Consider the following 21,620-nt stretch of genomic DNA (forward strand, 5'->3'; position numbering starts at 1 on the left):
GTCATTTTTTATTTTACAAATATGATCATAATGACCTAGTTTGTTGTAGTAATAACGTCTAATGTGAGGTAGAGGAAAAAAAAACTTGTGCATATGCTTATTTTTGTTTCTCCTAATGTACCCTAGGTGTGTTCTTTTGAGATGATGGGACTTTTATTTTTTGCTCTAATTCTATGCATTTCTTTTGAAAGTGTAATCTATCACAAGATAACTTGTCTATCATATTTGGCTGGCTTGAAACATTAATTATATGGCTTGGATTTCGCTTTATGGAGGATGCAGATCGAAGATTATCTATACAGTAAAAAGCTGCACGCACTACTTCTGAATATGAAACTAAAGGTATGAAAGATGATGAATGGAATCTCCTTGATAGATAGGTTTTGGGAGTAGTCTGGTTAACACTGTCACAGGCGAGATGATAAAGATTTTGTCAGATATATATGAGAAGCCTTCTGCAAATAATAAGGTACATCTCATGAAAAAACTCTTCAATTTAAAGATGACAGAAAATACATCAGTGGTATAACATTTGAATGAGTATAGCATGATTGTCAATCAATTGACCTCCGTTCAAATTAAATTTGATGATGAGGTTCGTGTTTTAATTTTTTTGGCGTCTCTGCCAAATTGTTGGGAGCCTATGAGGGCTACTGTCAACAACTCTGTAGGCAACGAGAAATTAATCTTTAATGATGTTTGGGATACCATTGTCGCGGAGGATGTTCGTAGAAAGAACTCCAGAGATAGCAACTTCTATCGCAGAGCCATTCAGTCGCATAGTCATAGAGTCGCAACTCTCCTGTCAAAACCTCTATTGCAATGTCTCCGACTCCGTCGCAACACCGCCTTTAGCGCAACGCCACTATCGTAGAGCCTTTGTCGCAGAGCATTTGCCTCATCATCGCATAACCTGTGTTGTAGAGCATCTAGTCATCTTTGTTGCGGTACCTCTAGGACTCACGTGTGGTACATAGATAGTTTGAGTGAAATACTCACATATTGAGTGGTTACTCTGATACTTATGTTAAATTGGGTTTCACGTGTTCTCCTAGAATGACCCAGGTCAGTCGTTTCTTGTAGGTGAGTCAACGAATCCGTGCGCTTGTGTTTCTGATTCTTCGTCTGCTGATTTTACAGAATGCAATCTCGTTTTTCACCTCGTTTGTTATATTAATTCATTGGTTGTTGCGAATAAATCGCACCAAATCGAGATAGTTTCAACGTTGACCAACATATTCTGATCATCTACCTCCGTAAAATACTCTATATTGATTATGTATGTATTGGAGTTCTGGAAGCATATTCTATCTAATCAGTTATCAAATAGTTAGGTGTAGAGTGTCTTTAGTGTTTGGATCGTAAAAATTCTTTCAAAGGTTTTTCTCAGGTTAATCAGCGTGAATGACCTACTTTTGTTTTAGTGTCCTTTAGCTTCTGGCAAATTGTTTTACTTTGCAGTGAGTTCGATGGTGATGCATCTTAGACTGGGTGGCATCGTACGTAGCCGGTTCGTGTGCTCGGTGTCGTTCGATTTATCTGGATCTCTAACCGAGTTCACCTCGCGAGCCGGCTCGTAAGGATTTCAACTTCGGGACTTCGGATTTCGGGATTTTGACTTTGAGGAGTCGGGAGGCGAGACTTCGGGAAATCGGGAGTTCTGAGCAGGCGGCGATCACCGAGCGGGAGGTCGATTGATTTCGACTTCGTTTCTTCCGATTTCGTTCTCTCGGCGGGAATCAGGGAACAGAGATCGCCTTTCCTCGTTTTCCCTCTTCGATTCCTTACTTTCAATCTCAGTCTCGGTCTCCGATTTTTTCCTCTTCGATTTCTTCCTCTCTGATCTTCTTCCTCTTCGATTTGTTCCTCCGAACTTCTTCCTCGCTGACGAAAGTGACGGAAAGAGGTAAGTTGTTTTATTCTTAATCTTCTGGGTTTTTTTTTCATCGCCGACCTAACACTGATTTTTTTTTCATTTTTATCTTCTGTATTCCGTTACTTATCTTCGATCGGACGAATGCCTCATGCTGATGCTGTTTTAGGAGATCCTTCCTACTTATTTTTCAAAGGTAATCTCATTTTCCCCTACTGTTGATTTTTATGTTTTTAGCTCTTACCGTTCTGTTGTGTTTTGCGTTTTAATTGTTTTGTATTAATGTTTTAACTCATCACCTCTGCGTTTTTCCTTCACCTTTTCAAGGAGTAATCTCTGGTGCTTTCAAAGAGCAAACCATATATTTTATTAGTAGAATTTTCTGGGATACACATATTTTTGTTGGGTTTTATTCTACTAAATAGAAAAGCAGAAATGCCCTGTGTCTTCTTCTTCAGTTTCATAGCTTCCACTCAGATGTATTGATTCGGCTGCAATCATTTTTTCTCCATTTTGATCATCATATACTAGGCCAGTTCTTATGTTTGCTATTACTATTATCTCCCTCGAGCCACAACCTTCCTTTTGACTTTTATTAATTCAGCAACAGGCAGTAAAAATCCTTTCAAGCAGATCACAACAAGTCTATGTTAGACATTTGGAAGGTATCTTTAGTTTGATCTAAAAAAATCTGACATAAAATGCCCCTTTTGGATTAATACACATCAATTAAATTCAAGTATATTACTATAATTCAAATGAATATTTGATGAATTTGCAGCAACCATTATGACTAAAACCAAATGCAACTTTTCTTCTGCAATTGATGCTGGACTTGAATTCAGCTCCAGGCTATGATCATGAATATTTGCAATCCTAAAGAGAAAACTAGTGATCAGTCTTTTGTATATGTTGACTTTTCTGGATTGGTGGAAACATGGAGTTGCATTTTCAAGAATATAACAGTGGTTCTTGTGTTGCTACTCTGCCTTATCTATGAGAGGCAGGACATTGCTAGACTTTGAAAACCAGGTCACATCTTCATTGTGATTCAATTTCCTTGTTTCTTACATCTTAGCTTCTGGAGGAGGCTAGAGAAATGAATTGGAAATTGAACCCTTTCAAAAACCTCTAACAGCAATTAGTACAGATGAATTAGTCCAGAATTTTTTTCCCCTCTCAATCAGTAGTCTTTAAGTCAAGACAGATACATGAGACAGTTGAGCGAGCTATGGAAATGACCAGTCGTCAATAAAAATTTGACCTAATGTACAGAAGTACCAGTTCATGGTGGTCTAAAGTGCAAATAGATTTCATACTCTTTTGCTTGGAAAAAACTCTTCTAGAAGGGTAATGAACAGTTAATTGTAACAAGTGCTTTTCATACTTATTGTTCAAAGTACAAATGCTGCCAGCTTCAATGTCATGCAAGTGCTTTTGCTTCTCTCCACATTTTTGTTATATCTATCCGACGGAGTCTATGTAGGATAAAGTTCTTTAGTGTCAAATGGTTGATCTCGCCGAGGAACATCAGCTAATTCACAGGACTAAGATAAAATCTTTCTAGTCATGCCCAATTTTATGTAGAGGTCATGCCCAATTTTATGTAAAATGTATGCATAATTTTATATACAATTTATTTGACATGTATTTTTTTAAAATTTTTAAATGTATGTTGGAGCTCGAACTTAGTTAAAATTATTGGGCTCGAGCTCAAGTTCGAAATATTTAAATCAGGCTCAGCTCGTACATAGGCAGGTTTGGGCTCGGCTCGGCTCGATGCCACCCCTATCTTTAGTGACCACCTCGTTTGGTGATGTCAAAGGCGTATCTCGTTATCTTCCAAATGTTCGTTGGATGTTCGGATTGATGAAAATACTGATGGTTATTCGCTCTCTTTTGTGATGATAGTCATGGTCTTTAGATTTTGACCTGATATAGATATGATGGTTTATTTGATTATTTGCTGCAAAAAGTTCTTACCTTTTGGCCGATGGTTTCAAATCAGGAAAGCAAGTGTTGGCATCTAGATGATTGTACGCCAATTGCTCCAAATGATCCAGTAGTTGAATTGATATCTCACCAGTCAGATGGTTGATTGTAGAGCGTAGTTCTTGTGTAGTTTACTATGATGTCACTGAAGTTTCTAGTCTGCTGCAGTTCTTATAACATTTTCAAGGAAAAAAGATTCTTCTGCATCTCATATCCTGATTACATTTGAACTAAGTTTAGTGTTAAGAAATTTTACAATTTGATTCATTATTACATCTTCGCTAAAATTTTCATAGATTGGAGGATCAAACACTTGTCAATATGCCAAGTACTTGTTTATGCATTTGGTAATTATACATAGTTTCTTTGCCATGCCAAATATTTGTCTCATCTGGTCATGGATGAGCAGCCTCCTGCAGGTCTCAAAGCACTTGTATGTGTCTTCTTCATTAAGTAAAATAAGTTGGGTTTTTTAGGTAGTGTTCAGTCATCGTTGTCTCTTAGCAAATTTAAGTGATCTCAGGTTTTCTTTTGTATGATGAGCATTTGGCACATGTCAACTTTTGGATGAGTCTATCAATTCTGGCCTTCTTTAAGAAACTTGTCTCATGGTGGAAAATCTTACTATCAGTAGGAATTATTTAGTTAGTCAGTGGGGATGATGGGGAAAAGCCAGGACTTGCTTGTTAACGGGGATAGCGAGATTGGGTGATACTGAAACTTGGGGAGCAAGTCGCAGTTCAGAAAATATGTTTAGAGGATTCTGACGCAAGGTGAAAGAAGAGCTTGGTTAGCTGGATATAGTTTTAATGAAGAGGTGATGAGTATTGAAAGATTTGATGCTGAGAGAGTGATTCGAAAGGTAAATAGGACTTGTAGATAACAGAGCCATGCGGGCAAGAAGATGGAACAGATATTTTTTATCAAATGTCACCAGATGCTACGACTTTGAAGATTGAGATATTTCTAACGTTGCTCTTCTCACTATGTATCTGAAAGTTAACCTAGTTAATGGGGATATGAACTAGTTTCTGTGAGATGATTACATGTGAAGCATGGACAATGAGGAAGTAAATTTTTTGTTAAGTCTAACTACTATCCAAGAGTCCAGTTAAAATGTGTAGGAGCTAATTAGGAGTATGGAATACTAAAAGTTGATGATCAACCAAAATTACTAAGCTCCTTTGTCCCTAGGTACAATCATAATTTATTGTTCTTTTTTCCCTGTGTTTCTTCATTCTCTTACATAAAATGTTTTCCCCATTCTTGTGCCCATCTCAGTTTCCTGGAAAAGGAAAGTGGTTCAGAAGATGAGTTGATACAACTTTTGACCTTGAATTGTATTGGGAGAATTTACATTTTAGATGAGTTGAAAATCATCATAACTATCAACCTGCAAACAAGGTTTCAGTTTGTAATTGGTGTCATGTGTTGCCAGAGTATTTGGAATTGTCATGAGGAGTGCATTAGGAAGAGAGAAAAGAACTAAAATTGATAAGTACTACTACATTTGGTACTTTTATGGTTCTGTCTCCTAACTTCTTCGCGAAGGTTTGAGCTGGCCTTTATTAAATTTCATGACCTTGTCACACTATCAGGAGATCTCCGGCTCGTAAGTTTAGGAATGTTACAGATTCATATAACTCTTGGATCATTGCTGCTAAAATGTTGACAGGTTGAATTTCTAGATGTAAGCCATGCAAGCAAAATATAACTTTCTTAAAATAAAGAACTTCTCGAGTTTGAAAGAAAAAAAAAAATTACTCTCTCTCATCATTCTAAAAAGATTATTTGAAACTCTGCAGGGTTAGACCATTTCATTCTATGGATTCACTGCCCAGTTCACAGGTTTCACCAGAGCAAACTCGCGAATCACTTATTGCAATTTCTCAGACCCTTCCAGACAAGGTTCCATTAAAACCACACCTTGATAGCTTGGCTGATGCAAGTGTAACAGACAAAACAAACACCCCAGGAGAAGAAGAATATCGGTCAAAGCTCATCTCCATTTCATACACACCTTCGCCAGATACTAAGATCACTACCCCAAGAGAAGAAGAATATCGGTCAAAGCTCATCTCCATTTCATGCACACCTTCGCCAGATACAAAGATCACAACCCCAGAGTCACCGGCAATTGTTGATGGGTAGAATAACCATCAATGAAACAACTATGTCATGATATGTATTTGAAACAAAAGTCATTACCCAAACTACTGTGGATATAAACAGGTTTTCATGTAAACAATGTTAGGACTGTGTATTCGAAATGGCTTTTCCTACATAGGTCTTTCTTAAGCTATCAGTGTTGAAATCCTTGTTTCTAGTGTGCCGCCTCTCAAATCCCCTGCTTCAGCACATACAGATAGACAAATGAGTCCTCCAGTACTTTGGCTATGCCTTACATGAGTTCAAAGTAATGTGACTTGATTGGATGTAATATCTGCTTCACCCTGTTGAAAATAATTTTGATTAAATCTAGTACTGCTTCGGAAGTAGTAGAGTCATTCCTAGAGGTGTTTTTTTGTTTTTTTTTTCATAGAACTGTGATGTGAATGCATGTAAATTTCAACTTCAGCAGATGTGATTGGACTCGTGGCTACAGAACAAAGTCATTTACAGGTCCCCCTTTCTTTCCAGTTCCCATTATCTAAAAGAAAATTTTAGCATACTTCCTGACCATACCACTCAAAGTCTACTCCAGGCATTGATCCTCCATTTGACTGTAATCTCAGGCCTGCAATCATGTGTCATGTCTTCTCCTTGACCCACACACTATTGCGGATTGAATTGGTTTCAAGTTAACTGGCATTTTTTATTCACCTATGAATCTTGCAAATTGGTTCAAGTAACTTTGGGATCTACCAGTTCTATGCAGAGTTGATCATGTGTGGACTAGAGTAGATTATACTCCAGATTAGAATGATCTTTTTATACTTAAAATTTTAACTTAATAATAATAGAAAAATATATTTAAATTTTAAATATAAAATATTAGTTTATAAGGTGCAATTAAATAATAAGGGAGATTGAATAAGAACATATATGATATAAACATAATCACATAAACTATGTCATAGCTTTGATAAAGTTTCATTAATTACAACAAGGCAATGAGGACCAATATAAAATGTAGTTAAGGACATTTTAAAATATAAGCATCAATAAGAGAACAACAATTACATTTAAAAAACTTTAATAAGTTTATAATTTTAAACATTCATCGTATGCTCTTACAACTCCTCTTTTCATTGTCAATAAAAATCTAGGCAAAAGGAGCCAAACACTTCAGTAGGGAAGATGAAGACTTGAAGCATAAAGGTTAATAGTAGTGGAGCGCATGCAAATGAGTCGACCCCTTTCGCCGAAGAAATTAAGAACACAAATCAAAAAAAGTTAACCATCATAAACAATGAGGTTTGAATATAAAAAAAATAAAAATCAATCCCTTCAGTAGGAGAACTGATCACTTGAAACACAACAGTCTAGAGGAGTTGACCTCGATAAAAGAAGTTGACCTCTAGAAATAGTGATTCTTGAATTAGAAAAAGTCAAGCTTTTATGCGAGTAGAAGAGCTACTGGGATAGAAATGAAGTTATAATTTTACATAATGGCAAACCTGGATTAGGAAATTTTAGGTCTCCAAAATGTGGAAGTGTCCTACTACCATGTTCAACAACTTTAATGCAAAAAGAGTAACCCTTGCACTTGTAAACCAATCAAGACTTAGGTAATTGATTGGTAGCTATTGAAAATCCTTTTATTGTTGTAGATGTTGTTTGGCCTTTTTGTTATTTAGCAAATCAAACTCAGAGGTATAAAACTCCTTTGGAGTGTATGTAGAAATCTATTGAGAGGTTTTTTTTAATTTATCTTTGTTTTGATTTATGTTGAATTCCTTGAAAAGAGAAATATTTCACTAACTTGTTGTAATTTAAGTACAAAACCTCTATTTATAATAGAAAAAATAAGTAAAATCCAATTATAATTAAACTATCATTGTCCCCATTATACTCAAAGTTATAGAACATTTGAAGAACTAAACATAAATAGAAGGCTAACATAACTAAAACACTTTTAACTAAAACTCTTGTGTGAGACTCATATAAGATTGTACCATATTAATTCTGAATTTTTTAGACTTTTTACTCTATAAGACTCTTGTGAGAGTCAACTTGCAATGCAAATGATTTTTTATCTTCAATTTTGGTCTTCAACCTTTATTGGCTAAAATACTTTGATTAATTAGCCTGATTAATCGAAGTCCCTAAAGGGGAATTGAGCACATGCGTGACCTAAGTCATTCACACGTGTGAGAGTGAAAAAAAAATCCTCACAGTCAACGACCACCTAATCACTTTTCTCAATTTCAGCTCATTGCAAATCTCTCTCCAAATTCATAGTTTCAATTACTAAAAGATAAGATTAACCTCTCTAACCATGGTCTATCTTGAGGGGGCTAGGAGATGATTTTTCATCTCAGAAGAGATCTCTGATGATTGTATTTATCCTTTCTCTAAGAGCCATTACGTCCACCTCTTTGCTTATTACAGAACACTGAAGGTGGGTGCCGTGCAACGATATCTTGATACGCTTTTTAAACTAAACTTGGTGTTAATGAGTGAATTACGGTCCATTTATTAACACAGAAACTGATTTGGGTTTTGTTCCTAGGCTCGAAAAAGACTGATGGCGATTCTGCAATCCGTCTTTGAATGACAGAAGGAAGAAGAAGGAAGCAGTAACAACTTCAAAGAAGAAAGGCAGAAGATTGACCGACGAGGAGATTATCGATGTTCTAATCATGTATCTGAATCTTCAAAGCCAAGGTGGGTCTACGAATTGATTGAACATTCTGTGCTTCTCGGTGTAATTCTGAGGAGTCTATAATGTAGTTTCTGTTGCTTAAAATAATCCGAATTGTCTCTTCTCTTAGGCAGAGCAAGAGGAGATCATGGGGAACAGACCATCTTCACTGAAGGGCCTGTCACTAAGGAGATTAGACTAATGGAGTTTATTTCGAAGGCATTTCTCACTTGAACAATCATTGCTTACAAATAGAAGCTGTTTATACTTAAATGCAATCCTTCTTAATCCATCTTGCATCGCATTTGCAGGTAATTGATGAAACTGCGTGTGGTTTTCATCACTGGTTTTCCGAGAAGCGACAGAAGATGAAACTATCAATGGTGAGTTCCCCTTTTGCTAATTTGGTTTAAATTGCAGAGTTTGAGAAGCAACCATTGATATCTCCTACTGTGAGCTGTGCATCTCATTTCAGGTATTTTCTAATCTAATGACCACCATCTTCTTCCTCAGCGAACTTAGCGTACTCCTGTGAATCCATCAATGAATCCAATTCTGATAAGCTACTAGGCTTCACCTTGATCATCCATCCCTCATCATATGGGCTCGAGTTGATCTGCACATGTTAAATTCCAAGCAGATATCATCAATCCACACAAAAGAATGAGAATCAAATACAAAAAAAAATCTCTGAATTTCCGTGCTACGATTTGAGCAAACAGAAACGAAATCAGGTAAGGTAAATGGAATTACCACGCCAGGAGACTCGCTCAGCTTGGTATTGACCTCAATGACCTCACCAGAAATGGGGGAATTAACATCACTGGTGGCCTTCACACTCTCCACAGCTCCAAAGCTGCTCCCTTTGGAAACGGAGCCACCGGTTTCCGGCAGCTCCACAAACACCACTTCCCCGAGATGACTCTGTCACCATTTTAACAAATACTTGATGGTAAAAGTTGAAGAAAATAGGGAAAAAAGTGAGATTCTTCTAAGCAACTGAATCCTTTGCTTCCTGTGTAACAGGTATCCTTCATTCAAGGTGAAGAGTCTACCTGAGCATGATCAGTAATGCCAATTGTAGCAACTGAACCCTCATGCTTCACCCATTCGTGGGAAGGTGCATATTTCAGTCCATCCACAACTACAAAAAAAAAAAAAAGATTATCTGTGTTCAGTGAACTCCCCAGTTTCCAGAACTTTTACACTCATCCTCTTATCGTCGAATCCAATCGAAATCTTCCTAGAAATTGATACAATTTTTTGTTCTGAGGATGGCAACGGGAATTGCGGAAAATCCATAGTTAAGGGGACGATTGCTAGCACACACACAAGGAAAACGCTTCAAATACTAGCAGAAACCTGAATCGTCCATAAATTTGCTTCTAATCATTTCTTTAAAGCCCAATATTATGATTTACAACTCCTGTGTGAAGGTTAGTGGGAATCTGAAACTCTCCACAATGGGTAGAATCTGGAAGTCTCTTAAAGAGCGGAAGAGAGGAAATTAACATATCAAACAACAAAGGAGTTCATTGCCAAGAAAAACAGTTACAGAAGCTGGAGAGTTAAGAGATGAAAGAAACAAACCCATTCAGTGGAAAAATCGATAAGGTGGAGAAGAAAGTGAGATTAGGAGAAAAGCCCAATCCAAAAAATGCAGAAGAGAGTAAGACCCGTACCTGTGGAGAAGCATTTAGAGAAAGAAAAGGCCGGAGAAAGTGAGGCTCTGGAGGCAGTCGCAATTCTAAGCGCATTGGCGGTTGAAGACGCCCACATTCTCAGTGCCATTATCTTCTTCTTCTGCACTTCTTCCTTTCAAGGTGGAAACTCAAATGGGAGGAGAGAGAAAGGACGCTATATTTTGCCGATTGCTCGTGGGTGGTAGGAAGGGAGGGCCAGTTGACTGGTGGATATTGAGAGCCTCATCCTAACCCACTCCCTATCCTTGTCTTCTCAATCTACTGCTGTTGGTAAATCATTCAAAGTTCTGTAATAGGAGGACCCAGACGGTCTGAGTTCCTATCCGGTGAGAGCAGCTCATGTGAAGAAAGGAGACTAGGAGAGAAGCCTGTAACATCACGATTACGATGTACATCAAGCAAAACATTGAAGCTCCATACTACGATCTATCAATGTATCAACTCTTAAGTGTTTTTTAATACAATCTCTCTTAAGAGAAATTCCTAGTCCCAATTCAATAATTGGAGTGGTTATGTTGTTTGATAGATAACCATGTAAACCCATTGAAAGCAAATGTTGCATCATTATGCGACAATCGTGACTCTTTAGGCCGGATAAGTTTGCGGATCCACCTTAACACAACACGAGATATTTGAAGCAACCCCATATGAAAAGTAAATGTTAAGACATTATTCACAATGCAACAGACATAAACAAAATCATAGTCTATTTTCTAATGCACTTCCTTTTTTATTGTCATATCTTCCAAGTTAAACCTTGCATTCACAAAGTAGTTTATTTTACCACTTATGTTCAAAATTGTTCCCTTAATACAATCACAATTTTTTCCCAATATGCATGATGTCCAAATAAGGTCTCAATCTTAACTTCGACTAATAATTTTTTCAAAATACCCTTCTTCTTTCAAGTCAATTTATTGACAAATTGTTTTCTTTTTGTTTATCAATATCATATCTAGATAACTAAACATAAGGGGGGTCGGTATTCCAATTGACTAACAAATTTTCTATCACTTCATCGCTTATTTGTCCATGGGTAAAAGTGTCGTTGACCCATATACAAATCCTTCTTCCATGCTTCAATCGTACAAAGTGTGTTTCACTCATACACGTTGGACTTGCCAATTTTCCCTTGGTGCTCTAACAAAAAAGTGATTCGTAACTCAAGAAATCATTTATGGTCCAAAGAAGTGCAATATGTATTGTACACACTTCTCCTCGACTACCAAATGATGCAAATAAACATCAATATTATTGTTGGATGACTTTGGCCTTGGAATTAGCATCTTCTTCTTATAATAGTGATATTTCATACATTTCCATGAGGATAGATTATACAATATCAACACCACATGTCATATGTTGTATGATGTATTCATATTGCCAAATGGGTTGAAACCATCCGAGGCAAAGACCTAAATGTACATTATGTAAGTCTATAGCAAACTATTGATGCTCATTGTCAAATTCACGCCAAAGTTTTGAGAGATATCTTGATGTATTCATTTCATCTACACGCACCTTAACATGCCACCTCATGTCCTTGTATCATTTAAAGTAAACGACGATTGAAGTCAAGGTTTGAGAGGAAAATAACTATTTTTTTATATAGATCGAGTTTTTGTGATTTTCAAGATGTCCTAAACTCTAGTATTCGATTCTTTGCTTATTCTTTCGAATGGTGTTTCTTTAAGATGACTTTGACATAGTTGTGTAGTTTGAGGTCTTTGAGAAACTCTTATCAATTGTTTGCATAGACCTTTAATTTTTGTATCTCTCGAAAGAATTCCATCTGAAATACTACAATTTCTAATATTAGATTGATTAATTTTTATTATCATCAAAATCAAGATGGGAATTAACGCGTTAGATCAACAAATTTTCCCTTTTATATGATAATAAAACCTGATTTAGCAGCAGCATAACACCAGGGGGTGGCTCGAGTCGAGCCCTAACGCGAAGGCTCCAGCACTGGTTCCAGCTTCTATTCGGACTTTCGGTCATGTCCTCCATATCCCGAGAGCGGGATGGCGGGGAGCCGAAGAAAATCAATTTTAAGATCTAAACGTGGTCCTGGCATGCCCGAACGTGCAGCTGACACGGCCAGGACTTGTGCTTGTGCGCAGACATTCTGATCTCTGGTGCGGGCACCTCCTTGAAACTGCGGAGGCGCGAAGTGCCCAATTCTCCCTTTCGTTGGAGTGAGTACTGCAAAGGCGAGATTGCGGAGAAGGCGCTGGAGATCATCTCAGGCGTCACGAAGATCAGTACAAGAAGAAGCCATGGCCGAAGTCGATATTATCGTCAGAACCATCGGTCCTTCTCGACCTTCGCATCTTTGCGTCATGTCTCGCATCAAAGTTGTGCATCCTTCTATCTTGATCTCCTTTAACTTTGATTTCAACTGAAACTGATCCAGTTTTTTCGAACTGAAACTTTTAGGGTGATTGATGTGGATAAATTGTAACTTTTTCAAAATTTGGGCTTTCTTTTGTGTCGCTCTCAATTAGGTCGCTGATTTGAGGAAATTGATAGCGGAGGATAAACATCTTCCACTGGAAAAACTAAAACTTGTTTTGAAGGGGAAGATTTTGCGAGACCAAAATAATGGGGACGACGTCTATCTTAATCTCAATGATGGAGGTAATTTAATTTCAGTTCATGCAATCTTTTATTCTGTAATTGTCTTAGTTAGCCTTCTTTAATGCAAAAATCTGCTGGTTCCCCTAGTGATCTGCCTGTTCCATGTTTACACGTCTTCTATCTGGTCAAACTAGAAATTGTTTCTTGTGTATATTCATAATTTCTAGCATTCTACTAATCAACATTTACAGAGCACAAACTAATAGGAAGAATGATCGCATGTTTCCAACTGGCTAATTGTTATAGAATTGGGATCTGTTGGCAGATACAATAATCTCAAAATTGAGCTGTAAAGAGAAAGAGGCTCAAAGTACTTGTCAGAAAAGAAGAAAAATTATGAACCTCAATGTTTTTGATCCCTCATGAAGCTTGAACCTCTACTAGCAGATATTCTGAAGATGCTCCTGCTTCTTTGTATTTATCCCTGAGAGGAATTTTGTGTCTAAGACATAACTTATGTGCCATGATTTACACTGATTATGCTTGAAAATAATTAAAAAGGGTCATATAAAAATCAAAAGTAGCAGTGAAATGGTGCACTAATCAGATGAATTCTAGGAAAATGTGCATAATCAATTATAATTTACCTTATTGGCTGAATTCAAGTTTAGAAAATATGCTTTGAAGCACTGAGAAACGAAGTGATAAAGTCAGTGCTTCTCAAAATTAGCTGAAATTTCTTCAAAAAAAAGTTAGTTGAAATTATCATTTCACTTAAATGTTGGGCAGATACTGATTACAATATGCTTCTCCAAGTTAACAGAAATTCAAAATATGTTTCTCCAACTTAACTGAATTGAGTCCAACTCTACAGCATATTTAGTTTTCTAGTATATTTTTTTATTAATTTTTTTCACAACTAGATGATCCTAGTGCTTAACCAAACAGTTACCAATAGATGGACCTGCTACACTTTTCTTTGTCTGTTTATTTGTTTCTTTATGTTTTTCAATTGATGGTATTTACAGGGCCCAACTTCAGTGTCAACCATAGGTGACTGCCTGTTTGTTTTATACATAATTATATGGAGTGGAAGCTTAAATAGTCACATTAATCTATGCGAGAAAGCTGAGATGAACTGACGGTAATAGTTGTAAAGACAGAATTTGACACAAACTCATGGAGATGGGATTTTAGTAGCCTGTTTGGGTGATGAAGCAGGAGAATATTGGAAATGCTTTTGTCATGTGGGATGTATAAAATGGTCATGGTAATTAGGACAGATGTCAAAATAAACCAACATAAGATGAGGTAGGAGTAGGTTCAGTAGATGGCAAAACAAAGGAAACTGTTTGAAAGATTTTACCTCGTTCAGTTTTACATCAACCACACTAATGAAAGTACGAGCTCAAACATTACTAAAATAGGGGCAAGCTAAAAAGCAATTGGTTGAAGTAGCCTGTCAGGAACGCGTGACTGATGTAATAACATAAAATTTGCCTGGGATGGTTGGTGGAGCAAGATCTGTATTCAAGATGAGCGGAAGAAGTGTCATATGTTGTACATTGCACTTTTGGAAGCTTTTGTTGCATATGTGTTATAATTTCCTATATTTGATATTGTTTTTTCTTTTGTTTTCGGTTTCTGATTTTGGAGAATATTTCTAGCACTGCAGACTCCCTAATGGTAGCTGTCGCACCCCAGCCACCTGCTGGACTTATTGGTGATGATGATGAGGATGATGATCTGGTTAGAACGATACAACCTGTAGTGTCTGCTGATTAGTTGCATACTCTCTGGCATTATTTACATCATGAAAACTAGATATAGGCATGCGATAGCATCATCTAATAGCTATAAAAATAAACAGGTTATAAGCATCTAATTTCTTCATCATTTTTAGAGGTTTCGGATACCCTGGTCTACAAGTAGGTGGAAAAGGGTTGTTTTCACATTTCTACAGGAGAAGATGAAGGTTCCTGGTAAGTTCCTGCATGGAATGTTATTACTATTCATTTCTTGTAAATGATTTTTGCAGATCAAATGATTCTGTGTTTTTCAATACTGATAGATATCATGTTGATGGTACTTTTCTCTATCAGCCTAAAGGGGTGGGCTGTTATCATTACTTGGTTTTTGTTAGCTCCTGTAGCCCACAGATGGGATCTCGGGCCATTATATGTGAGTAGGGTTAAATGCTTCCTCATAACTACATTTCCTAATGAAATAATTATTTTTACTAATGATCAAAAGCAAGAATTTTTTCACTTACTATTTACATTTGTGCTCATTGTATGCAGATACTTGGAACTGGATTTGCCATTATACTCATAAATCTTGGACACAGGCAACAGGGTGATCTGAGGTAAGGATTTTGAGCAGAATCAACTGTATCTAGTGTTTTCTTTTTGTGTTTCTATCCCACACCCATTGCTCTTATTTCTCAAGGTTCCTAGTTGTTTTGCATTGAAGGCAGAAATTCCAAGCTAGTTTACCCCCTTTTGTGTGTGGATGAGTACTGAAACCTACCTTTTTGTATTGATGACAGCGCATTTTCAATTTTCAATGAAGATTTCAGAGAGCTTCCAGGGACACTGAACGCAGAAAGGGTGGATAGAAATCTGAGAGCAGGCCAGTTTTGAGCTCCCTTTCAGTTCCAATTCGTTACCAGAGATTTACAATCCTCTACGTGCGTCTCGTAGATTCGGTAAATTCACAAACTCAACGAAAACTGAAAATATTGGAAGAGAAAGAGTATATATATAATATATTGATGGCATGGCCTTTATCTTCAAGTTTATTTTGTCGTTGTTTTCCAGGCATTTTTGTTCTATTTGAAAACCCACCGGACGGGCCGACGGGGCTCTATTGACTTTGCAGGGATTTCCACTGAAATTCTTTTCCACGGGGCCGCATATTTGACCACCGTGGAAAAGCCCCATCTGACTGATTAGACGCGCGAGTGACGTATGTTATTCTTTTCTCTTTATTTACAAAAATCTTAATTTTAAATAGCAACTCGCGAGTCTCCTCACGACTAGATCCCTGCGCTTTGACTACGTGAACGTCGGAAGTCGAGACGCGCTGTGGACCGTCGATCGGTCAGCGGCGGCGGTTATACGGCTGACACGTAGAAGATCCTATTGAGTGGGATCCCGAGGAACGACAAAGGGTAAAAGATTCCTGACGAGTCGTTCTGCCGTACGCTCAGTTTTCTGTATAGACGTTAATACCCCCGTCTTCTTCATGTTTTTCCTCCCCGATTTTTCCCATTAAAGATCACTCACTTATTATTTCCACTAAGTTTTTTATTATTTATATTTTATAAATTATTTTAATAATACAATTTATATATTTTTTTAAATTCAAAAATTATTTTTTAAAAATAATTATAAATTTTATTTAACATTTTTGTTCTTATACCTGCACAAACAGGCTGATTTAAAAGAGGAGAAAGTAGCTTTTTTAAGGGGACAGAGTCGTCAAATAAAGAAGTCCGCGGGGCATTTAAGATCGAGTCGATGATTCCGCCAAAGCGGGAGGACGAAACACGCAGTTATCTTCGTCCATATATCAATGCTGTGCCAACGTGGATCTGATTTAGCAAAACCTCTTCACTGTACTTCCCTAAGTGGGAGTGAAGACAAGAATATCAAACGCCAGGTCTGACATTAGAGAGAGAGAAGAGAAGAAGAAGAAGCAGGAAAGTCTACTGTCCACAGGAACTCCCGCTCTAAAGATGAAAAGAAAAATTAAAAACAAAAAGTTAAGAGAGAGAAAGCAGAAAAAAAAACTCGAATAAAGAAAGAAATGCTCTTTCTCTCTCTTTCTTTGGTTTGGTCTCTCTCTGGGACGACTGATCTCTCCTTCTCAAATGAAAAAATGGGAAGTGGATTCTCCCGCCTCCTCTTCTCGTCCTGTCTCAGAGCCGCCCCTGAGAATCCCGATCTGATCTTCGCGTCGAAGCCATCGGACAAAACCCTCGGCCATTCCTTCTGCTACGTTCGATCCTCCGCTCGCTTCCTCTCCCCCTCGCACTCCGACCGCTTCTCCCCCTCCCACTCTGCACGCTTCAGATCCATATCCGGCGCATCCATCTCCGCCAATACCTCCACCCCCAGGACTGTGCTCCAACCGGAACTTATTCACCACAATGTCACTGACCCGCCCAATCTTTCCTCCACCAAACCCTTCGAGAGTACACCCTCTTTCGGCGTTATTCCCCTTCAGCCGCTTCCCCCCGGTGCCGCCTCCGGCTCCCTCGATCGTGGGTTTTTCATGTCCGGGCCCATCGAGCTTGCCGCGGTCTCTGTTCCCCTAGATGGAGACTCCTCCGCCAGTGGCATCCCTTTCTCAGCCCCGCTCGGTTGGCCGCAACTACAAAGCAAGAAGAAGAAGCCCTTCTCGCGGAAGTCCTTTAATCGGAGCTTTTCCGTGGTGCCCGTCCGTAATTTCGTCGGAGGGCGCAAGGACAACTCCGAGTCGAAAGGTAGAGGAGAGGTCGGGGAGAATGTTCAGTGGGCTCACGGCATGGCCGGGGAAGATCGTGTCCACGTCGTTGTGTCGGACGATCAACGCTGGCTCTTCATTGGAATCTACGACGGCTTTAACGGACCCGACGCGCCGGAGTTCCTTATGGGTAATCTCTACCGCGCAGTCTTTAACGAACTGGATGGTCTCTTTTGGGACGAAACGAGCAAAGACAGTGCTACAGTTCTCTGCCAGCAGGAGGATAAGGAAGGAATTCTGGAAATTGTTGACAAGCAACTCGGAAATGGGGCGCAGTTATCCGGATGCGGCAAAGATTTGGTTAAGAAAGTGACATTTCAGTCCGATCATGTGGATTTCAAAAGAGGTAAGAAACTTTGGGAACTTCTCGCTGAGGGGGATGAGGAAGACGACGGATTGGACCTCTCGGGTTCGAGTCGATTTGCTTTCTCGATTAACTGTATAAAAAAATCTCCCAAAAGGAGAACCCTTTCCTTTCCAAATTTGAAATACGGGTTTAACAGACCCAAAGAACGGGATGAATGGGAGGTCAAGGAGAGACTAGGACAGAGTTTTAGGAAGTATAAAGTGGGTCCGATCGATCACGAATCCGTGTTGAGAGCTCTCTCTCGCGCACTTGAAGCGACTGAGGTCGCATACCTAGAAATGACTGACAAGGTTCTTGATCGAAACCCGGAGTTGGCGTTGATGGGTTCTTGTTTGTTAGTTGTGTTGATGAAAGATGAAGATGTTTATGTGATGAACGTGGGAGATAGTCGTGCTATAGTTGCACAATATCAACCCCAGGATTTTGATTTGGGTGCAAAGGTCACTAGGGATCCAAACGGTGGCTCTGAAGAAGAAGGTATTGTTGAAGCAAATGAAGGTTCTGATGAGATAATGAGGTTAAGTGCACTGCAATTGTCCATTGATCACAGCACCAGCATCGTAGAAGTAAGATTTGGTTCAAAAGATCAACAGTTTCAATCCAATTCATGTTGCAAATAGTGTTATTATGTTTTTAATTTCTGCAGGAAGTCTTACGAATTAAGGCAGAGCACCCAGATGACTCCCAGTGTATTGTAAATGATAGGGTTAAAGGTCGTCTTAAAGTCACCCGAGCCTTTGGAGCTGGATTTCTAAAACAGGTTCTTTATCCAGAATTCTGGGAACTCAGTTTATGAAGTCCTTCAGCCGTTTGACCTAATAAGGATTACCCTGAATAATTTAACTTATCTAGACTTCTTTGTTGATGCAGCCCAAGTTGAATAATGCAGTTTTGGAAATGTTTCGGAACGAGTATATTGGTACAGCACCATATATATCATGCTCACCTTCTCTTTCTCACCATAAACTTGGTCCCATGGACCAATTTCTAGTCCTTTCATCCGATGGGCTATATCAATATTTGACCAATCAAGAAGTAGTTTCTTTTGTTGAAAGTTTGATGGAGAAGTTTCCTGATGGAGACCCTGCCCAGCATTTAATTGAGGAGCTTCTTTCCCGTGCTGCCAAGAAAGCTGGTACAATGAAGTTCCTTTAACAGTTATATATAATTTTCTGCTATATGTTTTATTGCCCAGTATATTGCATATCCATGATAGTATTCTCCTTTGTCAAATTCTAATATGTTGCACTTAATAATGCCCAAACAACAAGATAATAAGAATAAGAATAAGATTGGTGTAGTAAGACTTGCACCTGCTAAAGCATACTTAGTGAGTTCAAATGTCGTAGACTTAATTGTAGTGGGAAAAAGAATGCCAGAATAGTTAGGTTGTCGAGACCTACTATAGGATGCCTGCATTCCTAGCAGATAAAAACTGTTGATTTTTTTTTTTGAGAACATGATAAAAACTATTGATGATCCACTACCTAAAATGTTAGAACAGAGTCAGCATTTAGTCGATCGCTAAATTGAACAAGGCTATGATAACGGCGGTGATGCAACATGAACAAACATCACAAGTACTAATGATCTTGATCACTGGTGTTGACAGTTAAATGACCTGCGAAGTTAGAAGTAACATGTACTAGAAACATTTGAATTTTAGCCATCAAACACATATTCACTTGTTGTTCCTTACTTCATTTCTTACTTCTTGTTGACGAGCTTGGTGTGCTTCCCCACAAGTTTTCACTCGCTGTTTCTTACTTCATTTCATCGCTGTGTTGCATATAAGTTCTTGATGTTGCATTCTACCTCTCAGTAGTTTTATTGAGCTCTTGCTTAACTTTAGCTTGAAATTTGAACTCCATGGAGACCAAACTTGAGGCCAGATACAAAGTTACTCAAATATCACATAGGAATGAGGACTCCTTTGAGTAAATATTTGCCTCAAGAGAAATCTTGCATGGGATTCGTATGATGGGGTTCAATATGCAAGGATTAGATGCATAAGAGGTTCAAGCAGCGTTAGAACATGAACATGATATATGTTGGCTTTGGGGAGTGCAAGTGAGGTTTTATAAGCAATCCTGAGGATAATTACTTGCTTGAGTAAGGGAGTGAGCCATTGGTTTTTAATTAGTGTGGAATTACAATAATTATCCTATTGTCCATCTGTAATAGTATTGAGTTATTGTAAAACAACTTAAGACTGTAACATTGCATCTGATGACATCAGAGATCAATATCTGCAAATTACTCCACATAAAGAGAAAGAAAGGAAACATTTCATCAATTTTCAAATGAGAAACTAAGAAAATAATTTTTGTCCCATATTCAGGAGTTTAAGACATTAGCATATTATAGACAAATATCTGAAAGCTGTCCTCACTACATTCTTAATTTTTCAGGTATTAGCTCAAAGTAGTCTTGTACCATTGAAAAATTTCCATGACTTTGTCACATAGAAAAGTAAAAATCATTTGTTGCACTCGTATGGAGTAAACTTTCAAAAATAAAATCCTTTTAGCTTGTCAAGCATTAAGTCTTCCAGGCCTAGTGTGCAATATACTGTACACATTTTGTGGTGTTGTGAAAATTATCGCTGCTTGTTATCTTATCCTGCTGTTGATTAAAGAGAGATACTGTATGGAAAATATTTATGGATTTCAGTACAGACTTTGAGGTGCAACAATCTAGATCTTTTTTCAAGAAATTTTAAAGTTTCTTCTTTGGATGCACAAGAAGTTTCAAATCAAAAGCTATTTTCTACTGAGTCTTTACATGCAGGGATGGATTTCCATGAATTATTGGACATTCCACAAGGAGATCGCAGAAAGTACCATGATGATGTTACTGTCATGGTCATCTCTCTCGAAGGAAGAATTTGGAAGTCATCTGTGAAATATTTGTGAACAAATGCAGGATATTGCCTTCACTGGATGCCAGTGACTCCAACCCATTTCTCGTGGGTAATACAAATTCTTTCATTTTATTCCTCACTGGTGGCAAACATCAATGGGAGCCTTTCAATGTAACAATAACAATTGCTTGGAGAACGTAGCACTAATTGTAGAGAGCATTTATATGGGTTGGTTCAGGATGAGAAACAGTGTTTTGTTGGAAAAGGAAGAAAAAACAAAAAAGAAAGAAACAGTTTTTTTTTTTTTTTTTTTTTTTTTGTAGGGCGGGTTTGTTCACTTTTGTTGATAAGATTTGATTTTTGTTTTTCTTTACCAATTACTTTTTCCTTTTCACCTTCAGATGAATGAGAACAGTACCCATCACATGAATAATAACAGTTAACTGATCCCCACTAGATCCTTCTTGTTTAAAGTCAGAATCTGTAATTTCACCTGAAATTTTTGGTAAAACATTGTTATAAATATACTGTAAAAATCAAGATTTAGGTAAATGAAGAGGAGAATTGAGAGAAAAATGACATAAGAGAAGAAAAGTTTATTGAAGAGTGTAAATGGCTTTGTTGGGAATTGTATGAATTCCCAAGCTCCTTATATAAGTGTTTTAAGTTACAAATTATAAATAAGTGCTTTGAGTTACAAATTACGAATTTTTAGGCTCTTTAAAGGAAACTTGGGAATAAAAAGTGTTACCTGAGGGTTTGCCTACCTCAAGGCTCTTGAACTAAAGAGGTAGAATCATTTCTAATATTAACATGTTTGACATACAAAGACCTTTTTAAATCGAAAAATAATGACGACCTATATGACATGTGTTTAGAGGTTCTTGAGTCAAGAACCCAAGACGGTGACGAGTGAACATGAT

General features: G+C 37.8%; 3 protein-coding genes and 1 long non-coding RNA gene across 4 annotated transcripts; 3 read left to right on the forward strand and 1 right to left on the reverse strand.

Annotated features, from left to right (window-relative positions):
• Positions 1 to 1,467: 1,467 nt before the first annotated feature.
• Positions 1,468 to 6,170, forward strand: LOC137948660 (uncharacterized). The gene is made up of 3 exons (XR_011111636.1): positions 1,468 to 1,906; positions 2,043 to 2,069; positions 5,671 to 6,170. It is a non-coding gene; the product is annotated as an uncharacterized lncRNA (long non-coding RNA).
• Positions 6,171 to 8,743: 2,573 nt separating this feature from the next.
• LOC137948347 (glycine cleavage system H protein, mitochondrial-like) lies at positions 8,744 to 10,619 on the reverse strand. Its single transcript, XM_068794412.1, has 4 exons — positions 10,355 to 10,619; positions 9,728 to 9,816; positions 9,426 to 9,596; positions 8,744 to 9,288 (listed from the first exon to the last, which is right to left on the reverse strand). The coding sequence occupies exons 1-4, from the start codon at positions 10,461 to 10,463 to the stop codon at positions 9,160 to 9,162; spliced, it is 498 nt and encodes a 165-aa protein (XP_068650513.1). The 5' UTR covers positions 10,464 to 10,619; the 3' UTR covers positions 8,744 to 9,159.
• A 1,855-nt stretch (positions 10,620 to 12,474) lies between these two features.
• Positions 12,475 to 15,765, forward strand: LOC137948908 (uncharacterized). The gene is made up of 7 exons (XM_068795123.1): positions 12,475 to 12,735; positions 12,886 to 13,018; positions 14,634 to 14,707; positions 14,862 to 14,940; positions 15,030 to 15,139; positions 15,259 to 15,323; positions 15,507 to 15,765. The coding sequence occupies exons 1-7, from the start codon at positions 12,658 to 12,660 to the stop codon at positions 15,598 to 15,600; spliced, it is 633 nt and encodes a 210-aa protein (XP_068651224.1). The 5' UTR covers positions 12,475 to 12,657; the 3' UTR covers positions 15,601 to 15,765.
• A 1,039-nt stretch (positions 15,766 to 16,804) lies between these two features.
• Positions 16,805 to 20,968, forward strand: LOC137947945 (protein phosphatase 2C 29-like). The gene is made up of 4 exons (XM_068793817.1): positions 16,805 to 18,400; positions 18,481 to 18,594; positions 18,705 to 18,969; positions 20,625 to 20,968. The coding sequence occupies exons 1-4, from the start codon at positions 16,841 to 16,843 to the stop codon at positions 20,747 to 20,749; spliced, it is 2,064 nt and encodes a 687-aa protein (XP_068649918.1). The 5' UTR covers positions 16,805 to 16,840; the 3' UTR covers positions 20,750 to 20,968.
• The last annotated feature ends 652 nt before the right edge of the window (positions 20,969 to 21,620 follow it).

The sequence above is a fragment of the Aristolochia californica genome, unplaced genomic scaffold (assembly GCF_029961685.1).
Source record: "Aristolochia californica isolate CCGP_79_NKW_82.1479 unplaced genomic scaffold, dmAriCali1.0.hap1 SCAF_13, whole genome shotgun sequence".
NCBI lineage: Eukaryota > Viridiplantae > Streptophyta > Magnoliopsida > Piperales > Aristolochiaceae > Aristolochia > Aristolochia californica.